The sequence below is a fragment of the Brugia malayi genome (genome assembly GCF_000002995.4).
Source record: "Brugia malayi strain FR3 genome assembly, contig: Bm_v4_Chr3_scaffold_001, whole genome shotgun sequence".
Lineage (NCBI taxonomy): Eukaryota > Metazoa > Nematoda > Chromadorea > Rhabditida > Onchocercidae > Brugia > Brugia malayi.
Window position 1 is genome coordinate 4,615,480 of NW_025062477.1, and position 13,979 is coordinate 4,629,458.

Here is a 13,979-nt window from a genome sequence, read left to right on the forward strand (position 1 = left end):
TTGTTCTGTTTCGGCTTTTTTAACTCATTATGCTTTAACAGTCTAATATAAGTGCCATTTAGTTAGGACCATACAGCTATTTGATGTTATTATTCATGAACTTTAACAGTTCCTCTTAGAAGATATGGGTTTAACGTTGCGGTTAATTACCAGAAACTGAAAAGTCTTACATTTTATTTTAAAAAACATCAAGTTTTATATTTTACAAAAAAAATGAGAAAAAATTACAAATAAATTAATACATAGGCAATTGACTAGGTTTATCCTTTGTTGTTTTATTTGCATTCATAGGCGCCTAAGTGCTAGTTAGTTTTTGTAGTTTTATATTCCATCATAAGCATGTTTTATAATAGCCGAAATCTTCTTCCCTTTCTCTGTCTTTTCCTCTCTACCTCTCCCTGACTCATCATATTTTTTTCATTACAGTTTTTCTTCGTTATTCCAGCCTTACTAATCCGCGTGTTTCATAGTGATTGCTGTATACGTTGTTATCGTCATTATTATGATTATTACTCAGGAATTTTTCGTGACCTCACTTCCTTAATCATTATTTTATTTGCTGTTTGATACCTCAAAATGTAGCTTTATCATGCTGCATCACTCCTCCGCCATTGTACCTCAGGTTTAAACCTGTTTTATGAACTCAGGCAGACTTATTATTTTATCAGCTCAGTTGTGATTTTTGCTGTTGATAGTTAAATAAACGGTTTTTATGCTTTTTATTTTAAATGTGATGTTACATGTCCAGGAATAAATCAGTAGTGTTGCGATGACTTTTGGTAATATTGGAGAACGTAAACAAACACGCCTGTTAGTTCAGTTAACTGAGTAATCCTTTCTGCAAGTTGTAAGGATTTCCTGATTTGGTGTGAACTATAGGACTAAAGCTGCAGAATTATTTCATAATATTTATAAAGAAGCAAACTCGAGCAAAAATACATAAATTTTCAAGGTAAACAAAAATCTGAACTTCCTGACTTCATACAAATAAGAATGTAAGTAATGAAATGTCATGCTAAGAGCTGCTTTACATGTCGCAAAGCTCGTAAACCTTAACTGTTCAACAAATTTGACAAAATTCTGTCAATTCCATGCTCAAGCACAGTGAAGTTTCATTCATAACAATGTAAATATCCATTTTTATTAGTATATAAAATAGTTTCTTTTCCTTTATTTAATTTTCTGTTGCATGTTATATTTATTTCACATAGTAAATCCAAAAATGTTTACTGTAACTTCTCGATCACGACTGTCCAATGATGGAGCTGAAGCGTACGCAAGCAGATACATACTCGGGTGCCAAGCACACGTAAACGTTTCAGCGTTCACTCGAAGTTCATGTACTCTATAATATACAAATTAAATTTTACAACCAAAATTGAAAAAAATTTTCAAAAAAATTAAAAAAAAAAAAAAAAAAAAAAACAATGATGATATAATTTTGAAAATAGAAAAGGAAACCTTGCACCATTTTCTGCCCAACAAATATCAATGAAATGATCTTCACTTGCGCAAGCTATCAGTTGACTATCTGTACTGAATGAGATCGATCGTAGAGGGTAGTCCAATCTACAATAAACAATGATTAATTAATTTAGCAATCATATTTGATTCTACATTAAAATATGTAATAATTGATATTTGTTAAGGATAACTGAGAGATAAAGAGGACAGAAAAAGGGACATAGAGGGAGAGAAAAAAGCTTGAAGATGATGAATAACTAATCCTCCTACAATACGAAGTCAAATTATAAGTCATCTTAGAATTTATTGTGGAGGCCAAAAATAAGAATAAATGATATTTGAGCTAACAGTTTTCAAAATAAATTTAAACCATTAGAGAAAATACATTGTGCATTCATGATAATTTAGTAGATAATCAATTATTATACAAACATTATTATATAATTACATAAGATATATTATATTTCAAACTTTTTATTTTTAAAAAACTATACCACTAATTAATTATTGAATATCATAAAGAAGAAAGAAAAAATAAGTGGCATCAATTCATTTAATTATAATTTAAAATTTGAAAAATTCCGAGAAAATTTCTGTGCACGTATATATGCATACGAAAATTGCGCAGAAATTCGTCATGTTTCATATATCTTAAACTTAAACATATAACAAAAGAAAAAAAAAACGAACCTCCCCATATTTGATTCACAAATTAACTCATTAGCATCCCAAATTGAACAGACTGCATCCGATGCACCAACGGCAAAACGTCGACCATCCGGTGAAACGGCTAAGCAAACGCAAGCAGCTTGAGCAGGATGTGCTTGCAATGTTCGTCGATGTGTCACATCTGGTGACCTAAAATTTAACAACTAATCAAATATATTAAAAGAAAATCGTTTTTTTTTTTTTGGCACATTGATTTATATCAAATTTATAAGCAAAAAAAAAAAACTGAAGAAAGATGAAAAATCTATTCATTTTATTTGATCTGACCAATGAAATGGAAGAATTAAATTTGAAACTATATCCCAGTATTACTATTACAGATTTACACTAATAAAATGATTAACAGAGTTAATCAATACCATTACTGAACCAATTTTTATCTATCTTAAGTACTCTCATCTCCTTCCAACAAAAATTGAAATTATTTAATATAATATATCCATCATCCCTAAAAAATGTCCAAAACTTACGAAAAAATATTAACTTGTCCACTGCCCATAGCTACAAATAAATATTTTCCAGATGGATCAAATGCAAATTCATTTACTTCTTCCTTTAACGATTCAACTTTGATTGTTTTCAAATTTCGACTATCAAGAATACTTAAGGAATCTTCCTTGTCACCATATGCCAAATATGTACCACACGGTGACCAAGCTACATTCAAATTCTGCGCTGTAAATGATGAAAATTATATGCTATGTTATCTGTGCAAGTTTAGAAATTTCGTGTATAGGCCTAAAAAATCTATAATCTCTTTAGATTTTCTACAGAAGGACAGACCACAAAGGACAAAAAAAATACTAACGAAAGAAAAGTAAATTTCATTTTCAAATAACTCTTAGATGTAGTTAATGGCTATACGACAGTTGTAGAATCTTTCCTTGAAATCAAACAAATTTTAGCATTTCGTTTTCTAGAACAAATATATCTGTTGACAATTTCATGTTCTTTTATCTTAATTATGCTAGGCTTAAAGGTAGAGGGGGAGGGGGGAGGATAAGATGAATAAATATTAGTTAATGGTATTTGCATTTTACCTTTAGTATTTAATCTAGTATGTGTCCGTGGCTGCCGAATATCCCATAGTCGAACAGATTTATCTGCACTAGCTGAAGCTAACAAGTATGGATTAGAAGGATGAAAAGCAACCTGATCAACCTGTTCATTGTGACCAAAACCACGAAAAATCGTTTTCTGCAATAAATACATTTTGCTTCATTTTTAACTAAATCTATTGCAAATTTAATTGTATAAAAAATGTGATAAAATATTTCATCCCTATAATAATGCATGTAATTTATGCATGTAATTAATGTCATGTATTTTACATACTTGACTTACAATTAATATGTATTTAAATTAATATTATATTATTTAAAAAATAAATTGAAATAGGTTATTTCATATGAAAATGAGAGAAAAATTACTGGGATAAAAATTACTATACAAATAAGAAATATGACAGTGGCTGAAATTAACATAATATTAATGGTATTTTACAATATCATTCGCTGTTTCATTTACATATATACTGCAAATACTAACGATTCGAAATGATGAATCATATGTTATCACTGATACACTTTTTTCCGCTCCTGCAGCAAGGCGAGTACCATCACAATTCCATGATACCGTAAGAGGTCGTGGTACCTGCAATCTAGCATTAAAATATTTGATAATATTCATATTAAAAAATGAAAAAAAAAAAAACAATTAAAATAAGAATTACAAAGTTTGTACATACTTTGTTACAACAGTAATGTTGTGAGTGAAGATAAGATGAAGAAAAAATTGATATTTGTAAAAAACTTGAATTAATAAACTAATACATAAATGCTGGATATACCTGCATATCATATGTTTTAACTCGGTCATTTTTCTTGAAATGTGAAATCGCGTCGTGAAATGTTTGAATTTTTGACGATGAGGATGATGATGCTGATGATGCTGATGATGACGATGATGATAATCCGTTTTTCCGTTGTAAAGTTACTGAAGACTGTTCTCGACTTTGTGTACCCATTTTGTCACACAGACTGTAATGAAATATTTGTAATTCAATTCCATCAAATGTGATAGTGTAAGATTGAAAATATGTAATCAATCTATAGAGAAACAACAAGAAAAAAAAAGAAAAAGAAAAAAAAATATCGAAGGAATGAATCGAATCAGTAATTAATCAGTGGTAATTATTAAAAAGAAAAAAAAAAAAAAAAAAAGAAAGAAAGAAAGAAAAAAGGTACTGAATGTAGTAAAAAATAATATTATACAACAATTATCTATTTTATATAATAGAAAATAATATAAAAAAAGTTTTATAGCTATTTAACAAATAGACGAAAAAAAATAAAAACAAGTATTAATTTATGAAAATCATTCCTTCAAATTTAAAACTGCGTTAAAACTTGTCAAAAATTTAAGTCCTAATAAAACGAAACATTCAAATAAAATTGAAAATAGAAATAAAAACTCAGAAAATGCATAGAAAAATGAAATAAAAAAAAGAAGAGAGTGGCGAATAAAGTAATATGAAAATATGAGAAAATCAGAATTTATTTAAAATTCAATCATCATATTGTAATCTCATTTTCCGGAATAACAATTCAAGTATCATGTAAATATAATTTTAACATTGCGAAAAAAAATGGAATTTGTATTACTTAATTTAATACTATCAACTACTAAAACTTTAGTTATTAATTGGTGTCATAAAAAAAACATTTCAGCATGAAATTCCTACTATCGCATAATGAAATCAAACGATATAATTGGATAATAAATTATATTATATATTATAATAATTTTTGTAATAATGATGATAATAATATTATTATTATAATAGTAATAAATAATGATAATATTATATATAATAAATTAAACTATCATATAAATGTGATTTTATCATTCTTATTACAAATTGTGAGAAATTATTTTTAAAAAATGATAAGAATTCTGCTTATTTTCCTTTTTTTTTCTACTTAAAAAAATAATAAGGAAAGAAAGAGAAAGGAGTTTATAAGAGAATAAATAAGAGAGAAATAGATGACGCATATGTATGCAAACACATCGTTATCAGTATTCATTCAATCATAACCTAATCAGTGAAACAACTGACTAGTTTGTTCCTTTTAATAGCCATTTGTTTAGTAATATTATATCAATAAATTTTAACTCAATTACGAATTAGGAATAAATTTTGAAACAAATTTCTTATAAACAAAACTTTGATTTAATTATGAATTTGAAGAGATGATTTCAATTTGTAGATGTTCAATAAAATGTTAGAGCAGACGAAATATGAAATTAAAAAAAAAACCTATTGTATCGAGTAATTTTAATTCAAATTAACTCAATTAGCTAATTAATTAATTGTTTGTAGATTTTTTTTTACCATTTATTTATTTTCTCTCCTGTGATGTAAAAAATTATTTACATAATTTGTTATAACATAACTTGGTAAAAATTTTCATCCTATAATTCTTAATTTGAATAATATATCAATTCCGAATAATCAATAGCTTTTATACAGAATATAATCAGAAGATAAGGAAGAAATATAGAAATACTAAATCAATCATCTCCTATTCCTTTGTAAAATTTTAGTTGAGAAATTTGAAGTATTAGAAATCTTTCAAAGTCTAATCTTAAATAAATGTAATTAATGAGCTCAGTGAATATGAAATATTTGTAATGATAAAATTAAAGAAGAAATGCATAAAAATAACATTTTTTCTCTTTTGCTCTTTTCTCTTTTTTCTTGTCGATTAAAAAATAATTTATTATTGAAACAAATTACTTACGATTATTTCATTCATAATCTTAATCAGATAAAAGATAATATTAACAAATATATATATTAATATATTTGTGTATCTCTATATGTATGGTGCATTTTTTGTTTTTGATTCAAATTAAAATTTCGGTTTAACAAAAAAAAAAAAAATTCGACGGACAAATTTTATTAGAAATTTATCATTTCAATTATGTTCCGCAACTTATCTATCAAGCAACTTCACTATTAAAATGAAATTTGAATTTGTGATGAAAATTTAGATTAAAAAAAAAGCACATCAGTGATGTGGTCATGGTTTCATTTCACTACCAACGATATACTATTATTTCAATCATGGAAAATCGATACTACGTGGAGTAAGTAAATATGAAAAATTATTACGTATGGATCAAATCTATCATGAATATGTAATTCATATTATTAATTATAATTATATTTATAAAGATAACGTCCGAGGATTTTTAATTCAAATTCAAATATGAAAACTTCTAGAAATAGAATCATCATTTCGAGTAATAGAAATATGTTTTGGATGACTTTTCGACAAACTACCAACTTTTCCAAAAAGTAGAATCATAAGCAGATATTACTTAACGTGAAACAAGTAATTTTTACGAACGTGAAACAAGTAATCTTTACACTCTTTTGCATTGTACGTGTTCGTGCGTTCAATTCTCAAATCTAATATTCATTTTGTCGATTTGAATAACACTATTCACCGTGTGGAAACACGTCATTCAAACAAAATCTAATTATAAATCAAATCGATAATAATGGATAACATAGAAAAATTGAACATTGAATCAATTTTTTAATATTAAAATAATAAATATTAAACTTGGATAAATTTTTGGTAAGCTATAAAGTTTTTAAAATTTTAAACAAAATTAAAAATATGCCCATATCAGAAATGATCATCAGTTGTATTGGAATTTATCTTCTTGGCATATTCTTTGAAGCAATCAAATTGGCACGTAAAAAATTCACCTTAACATTTTCGAAATCATCATTAACAACAAATCATAAAACGTAAGTTAAACCTATTTATTCATATGTAACAAACATTTCAATGTATGCAAAGCATTTTCTAAGTGAATAATATTATTAACTTTTTTATATTATATCATTTTTAATTATATAATGAATTTTTCTCATATACTATCGTTTTTATGATAATATTACATTACTACGATATTTCCATGATAACTAATTATATCATTATAATATAAATTGTGTGTATATTCCTATTGTAGATACAGTACTGATTCTAATGCCGAGTTTATCACACATAGTACTATTCGATATCATTTAACTAAGCTTAATTATAATTTATATAGAAGACCATTTAAAAGAATCATTACAAAAGTAAAAATATCAGAATTTTAACTTTTCTGCTTTTTTAAAATTAAATTTTCATTTCAGATTTACGAAGATTGCCTTTATTCAGATACTTCAAGTAATCTTATTTGTGATACAACTTATCATTAATTATCTACTCATGCTCATATTCATGTCGTATTCTGTTTGGTTTGGTGCAGCTGTTCTTCTGGGCATTACTACTGGATTTTGCATCTTTACACACAATTAATTAGTAAAATGATTATTAAATTAAAATTTATCTTAATACCATTATCGTACATTGTGTCTGACCTATTTGCTTACAACAAAAAATTATGTCCATCCCTTCATGTATTCTCCACTAATAACAGTCATTTGCTCATGCTAATATTCATGTTATTAATAATAGTAGTAATAATAATAATAACAATAACAATAAAAATGATAATAGTTAATTAAAACAATAGTAAACAGTAATAATAATAACATAGTTAATAATTAAAATAGCATGAAGATATTTAAAAGGTGTAATAAAGCAAAAATGAAAATATATATGACTCAAGAAAATACGGTTTCAAATTTAACCAAACTCTATGTTCAATAAGATTTAAGATTTTAAAGTTATCAAACAAGGAAAGAAAAGGAAAATAAACGTCCAATGATAAAAAAATATTAATAAACAGCTACCTGGTGACATTTCAAAATTTATTTTGTTCATAATTAAATCACATGTGTAAACTGCATGCGTCTTTTTATTATTGCATTAATTGTTGTTAATGTTTTTGTTTCTGTTTTGCTTATTTTTTTTCTAATTTGAATAATTGTTTTCATTTCTTTTTCTTCCTTCAATCTTCTATTCTTACACTTCTCTTTCTCTTATTCTATGGTAAATTTTTTAAGTAAAAGTTATCAATTTTTAAACTGTTTATCTAACAACGTGATTTTACTCGTAATTAATCATTGATATACCAATATTTATTGAGGTATTCAGGAAAGAAGATATAATCATTTAATTTGACCAATCTCGAGTGTATAAGTTGTTTGAGTGACCAAATTTTCACACAATATTAACAAATAACTGAAAAAAATGATGAGAAAAAGGAAGAATTTTATAAAGTGAAATAATGATTAATAAAAAATTAATTATCTCTTACGACGCTAATAATTCATACTTCCATTACTGATAAAGTTTCATTGTTAACCTGTAATAATGAATGAATTCCAATGTTTAACAACACAGAATTAGGATAACTAATTAAAGAAAAATTTCCACTTTGTTAAATATTTTACAATTTCTTCAAAAATTTCATAGTTGTAATTTTATAATTTTCAATCGATAAGAATGTTTGCATGCATCAAAAGAATGGAATTTTTGCGTCAAATAATTTTTTGAAGTATATCTACTTCGATACTTCTACTTCCTTCCTCCTTCTCTCTCTCCCTCTCTCCATAAGCTAATTAATTAACCAATTAATAGACCAACTAACCAACAAATCGATCAAAGCTTTATCAAAGTATTTGTTAAGCAAAAACTGAATCAATCAAATTATTATATGATAACAACTATCATATCACTTACCTATGGTAATCATTTAATCTCTAATAGCAAAATCCTCTCTGCTCAATTACTTCAATTTTTTACTTTCCTCATTTGCTAACTTAAAAGAAACGTTTTACATCTGTGTTAATACGATAAGAGTCAAGAATTTAACTGTGTGCATCAAGCGTCAAGAATTACGCGATCAAAAGTAGACGTCAACTGAATTTTGCATTTTTAAAAAAAGAAAAAAGGAATTTTGAAGTTCGACACTTTTTCTTTATAAAATTTTTCTCTTCTATGCATATATATATATAATACAGGTATAGATAGATAATATAATTAATTATCTTTTTGCTTATTCCAATCTTCCCTATAAAAGCCAGAAATTTGGTGAAGTTTCTGTTCGATTCAACTGAATTACATTATTCCTTCCTTGTTAAACAAAACCACTAGCAATTAATTAATTAATTAATTTAGAAACCTAGCAATCATTAATGCACAGAATTATCATCATTAATTTATAGTAATAATTTAGTGAATTCAGCAATGAATTAGTTCAGAAAAGTTAATAATACAGTATTAGTTGAAAGTTAATTATTCAGCAATAAAACTTCATGAATAATTAATTAATAAACAAACAGATAAGTGATTAAATAAATGTGGAAACTGCACACTGATAATAGTTAATGCAAGGAAAGTAAACAATAAAAGGAAAAGAAGACAGTGAAAGAAAGATCGATAAAATGTGAAATATAAAAGTGCAGTGATTGAGAGACTCGAAAGATGCTTGTATTGTGAGAGCAGTAGAGATTGATAAAACCTACGAGACACACATGCACACAACGCCTACTAACCAAAAAATAAAATTTAAAAAGGATGACAGTTGGCAGGCACAGTGACATTTTGCCAGAAGGTTGGTGGATATTTTGCGATGTGTGATTTTACCTTTTCTCTTGGTGGTGGATTTTTCATAATATTCTAAATTTTATTAAATTTAGAATTATTCTCTGTTTCTCAGTTGCTCTCACTGTTCATTTTGTATTTTTTTTTTTAGTTTATCAATTTATATTAATGATTTTGCAGTAACCTTTTCAGTGTATTTTATATATTTGAGTGTATTTGTTTAATAATGTGACTTTTTTCTGTCTTATTTTAGATGATATTGAAGTTTTTTTTTTTTTTTTTAATTGCTTAATAAATTGCTTAAATAGAAAGTTTGGATAATTTTGGTTGTTTTAAAATTCAGGAACAACTCTTAATTTAACTTTTTTTTTTTCAGACGAAACAGCTCGATTTTGAAACTTTTTAAATAAATTTTGCAAAATTAAGTAAAAATAATTCTTTATATTATTTTTTATTGAAATTTATTTTTATCCTATTCTTTCTTTCAAACATTGGTTATGGAATTAGTTTGTTAGGTTTTCGATACAATTTTTCTTTTTGTTTTTTTTGAGGAAATCAATGATTTAAATTGGCACTATTTATACGGTACATTCAGTAGTTATTGACATTTTTTTTATTGCTTAAATTATCTTCTGATTACTTTAATTTCAGTTTGTGTGAAGTAAGCCGATAGCAACACAGTATCGAATTTGCTCGGCTGCTGGGTTATTATTGGGTATGACAAGTGAATTTGTGAACTGGGACTGGAAAAAACTTGGCATTAGTTGCTCACAGGCAAATTAATTCATTCCATTGAGCCAATAATTTCATCCCTCGAATGAATGATTTAATTGCGCAGAAAAAAAGTGGTTTTCTGAATAACATATATGTTGAATTTTCTTTAAACAGCCACTTCAGATGTAAAAGTAAATGGGATAATTTATACAGTACTATAAGGCGTTGCTTGGATTAAACATAACAAACTAGAATATAAATAGAAATTCGATAACTTAATAACTGAAATATTTTCATTGTAGGTGTTGCTATCATTTATTTGCTTTCGTTTCTCGCAGTTTATTGTTCGATGGTACTTATTTGGAACATGTACTTTCAGAACATTTTCATATTTTGGATGGGGTAAAAATAGGCATCACTCAAACTCTTTTGTGGATATTCATAGCAACCAACCATTGTTGGTATGTGTGATGATTTTTGATCTTTTTCATACAATTTCGCGTGAAACATTGCGTAAGCCAAATAAGAGTTTGTAAAAAATTCCTGCATTTTAAGAGTCTTAATTGAATTTAAGGTGTGATTACAGGTTGCACCTCCAAATAGGCGCTGGAGAATTAGCAATGAAGCTGTTTCATTAGGTCATTCGGTAGTGTCTGGTTTTTGGGCACTTTATGCAATAATTGTTTATCCAAAGTTGATGGAAGATATGGTAAATTATACAAATACTATGGCTCATTATTTAGTAAGTTTTCTTCACTTGTTTCTCTTAGATTTAATTAATTACAAGAGATGTCTGTTATCACATTTACCCGTCTATGCGAACTAGATAACTTTAATTTTAAGATTAGCAATTTTATATCTTTCTCATCGATATATAATTTGTGAAGGACAATAAGTACTTAGTATATAAGTTCAAGGACAGGAAATTTTCTTAGTTCTCATGCTTTCATTGCACTATGGTAATAACATAGAATAATAATGAAGGAAACAACTGAAATTTTCAATCAAAAAATGTGGTAAGTTAAAGAGATCGAAACGGTCTCTTCTATTAAGAACTCAGCAGTTTCTTATGTGCTGAAACTAGTCAATATTTAAACTATATTACTTAGTGAGTAATTAATGAAGGTAGAACCGAAAACAAAGTTCGAAAAGGAGTAATATATTCCTTTTATTTTTTTTGATAATAGAAGTAAGCTTGTGATATTCGTACCAGCTACAATGCTAAGTGAAAAATTGGTCAGTGAAAGTTATTTTTAACGATATATTTGTTATAGCTGATAGTTTCAACAGGCTATCTGATACATGACCTTACTGATTTGCTTATGAACGAGCAATCGTTACGAATCGTTGAATTACTCTTCCATCATGTCGTCGTTCTCGTAGCGTTTGGTACTAACTATGCGACAAATCAGTTTTTAGGTTTCCTTTTCACCTTTATTTTAAAATTTTTAGTTATCTTTGGAATGTTTTTTTTTTTTTTTTTTTTTTTTTTTTTCATTTTATTTTCATAATTTAATTCTTCTATAAAAATGCAATAAATACATTTGGTGATTATGATACTTGCATCTCCATGAGAATAATTGTGAGTATTGCAAGCAAGAAAATAATGCATTAAAAAAAGGTCAAAAACATATTATTTCATTAGTTTTTCCTCAACGTATTTTTCCATTTCCAGTTACTTCCTTGAAGAAATAAGTAGGGGACAGTTTTTCTGTATACATAATTATCGCTAAGTTTCAGGAGTGGTTGTTTGTGGGCTTCTGATGGAACTTAATAGTATTTTTCTGCATTCACGTTCCATGTTGAATCTCTATCGAGTTGACAAATCTTCAACACCATTTCGTATTATTGCATTGCTGAATATTGTTACATTTATTATATTTCGCATGGCTGTTAGCACTTATTTATTGTATTGGCAAATTACTACGGCGTGGAAAATGGTATGGTACCTTACACTGATCACATTTGTCGTCATCGTTTCACTTGCCATCACTAATATCGTCCTTCTATATAGGTAAGCTTCAAACAAAATAATTTTAAACATCATAGAAAATTACTGGCCATCACAGTTTGAAATATGCGTGGTGTTAAATTGTTTTAACGTATGGTTCATTCTACTTCTAATTTTCTATCAGAACCTTTATGATATCTTCCTTGCAAATTATCTTCGCACTGCTTTAAATACCATATAAAACTTTTTTTAATAAAAATTATGCTTTATGAAAGCAAGTTTTTTAAACTAGGTTAGGTAAAGCAGTTTCTTTGAAAATTTTCAGAGTTCTGGCTGCTGATGGATTATTAGGCAAGAAACGGCAACGTGGTGTACCAGCAAATCCGACTGAAATTACGACACAAGCTTCAGGAGCAGATGCAGATGATCGACTTCGTGATGAGGATGAAATTGAAGTTATTGCTTGAGAGAGAAAAATGGCATTTTTAATTATCGGTTTCTTCTAACTGAATTATATTGTGTACTGCTTCACATTTTGTTGTTTAGTTAATTTATCTGTTTATAGACAACGGCTTATTGATAGTTGCTAAAGTTTAACTTTGGCAAATATTTTTAGGTATATTTTTAGGTGCAGAGGCTTTAGCGAGATGGTGCAATTTTTGCGATATCAATCTTTGTGATGTAATCATCACTTTTAAAGCTGTGAAGCTTGAACAATGTTTGGAATTTTAATATTGCAATATTTTTTGTTTTAACTTCCGAAATTTCGTAATTCGAGTAAATTGTTTCTTTTAAGGTGCAATGAGCAAAATGCGAATTACAATGCGAAAATGCGAGATGTTAGTTTTCCAGAAAGCTATTAAATTTGTTGGCATGATTTTTTTACTTAATACGGATCTATAGTTTTTAGTTACATAGGATTCAGAATGTGAGGTTGATTTTTAAAATAATTCGGAACTCAACATTTAGTGAAGATTTCCTTAGTAAAGTTATATTTTAATTCGTTTCATCTGGTTATCCTTTTTTATTTTCTTCATATGAAGTTTGATGAGGAATATTAAGAAAAAATATACAAAGTAAGCAAAGAGAAAAAAAAATGTTTATCGGGTAGATGAGAACTTATTTGGAAAAACAGGAGAGTATCACTTTATTGCTTCCCTAAATTCTATGAAATGAAGCTATAAATTAGGTACCTGTGATAGCTATGAATTTTGCCAGTTCAGATTTCTTTCTTAGTAATTTAAGGAAATAAATAATTGATTGACTTAAAATATCATATTTCTTATGACATCTAATTCTTGTCTATGATCAGCATATGTCTTGAAAAGTATTAATTGTTGAATTTAAATTATCAAAGAAGAGAAACGGTCATCGTGTTAATTAAGGCATATTATTTCCATCTCTTTGTATGTTTGTATTTGCTGCTTGTACGTTTGTATGAATGATTGACCGAAATTGTTGAGCAAAATACTGTGATTGTTATGTTTACTTATTTACACTTCATTTTTTTGTAATTTTTTGTAATTTTATACGAATTTTCTTTA

The 13,979-nt window shown here is 27.1% G+C and overlaps 3 protein-coding genes across 3 annotated transcripts; 2 read left to right on the forward strand and 1 right to left on the reverse strand.

Annotated features, from left to right (window-relative positions):
- Nucleotides 1–1,203: 1,203 nt before the first annotated feature.
- Bma-thoc-3 (conserved hypothetical protein,hypothetical protein) lies at nt 1,204–4,219 on the reverse strand (the record flags this gene model as incomplete). Its single annotated transcript, XM_043079982.1, has 7 exons — nt 1,204–1,345; nt 1,462–1,569; nt 2,155–2,322; nt 2,664–2,868; nt 3,234–3,390; nt 3,742–3,846; nt 4,043–4,219. The coding sequence occupies 7 exons, from the start codon at nt 4,217–4,219 to the stop codon at nt 1,204–1,206; spliced, it is 1,062 nt and encodes a 353-aa protein (XP_042935916.1).
- A 2,053-nt stretch (nt 4,220–6,272) lies between these two features.
- On the forward strand, nt 6,273–7,577 carry Bm4562 (Uncharacterized protein; the record flags this gene model as incomplete). Its single annotated transcript, XM_043079983.1, has 3 exons — nt 6,273–6,345; nt 6,898–7,018; nt 7,412–7,577. 3 exons carry the CDS (start codon nt 6,273–6,275, stop codon nt 7,575–7,577), a joined length of 360 nt encoding a protein of 119 aa, XP_042935917.1.
- A 2,910-nt stretch (nt 7,578–10,487) lies between these two features.
- Bm6963 (Uncharacterized protein) lies at nt 10,488–12,902 on the forward strand (the record flags this gene model as incomplete). The annotated part of the gene is made up of 6 exons (XM_001897294.2): nt 10,488–10,544; nt 10,787–10,945; nt 11,071–11,226; nt 11,759–11,903; nt 12,225–12,498; nt 12,761–12,902. The coding sequence occupies 6 exons, from the start codon at nt 10,488–10,490 to the stop codon at nt 12,900–12,902; spliced, it is 933 nt and encodes a 310-aa protein (XP_001897329.2).
- Nucleotides 12,903–13,979: the final 1,077 nt, after the last annotated feature.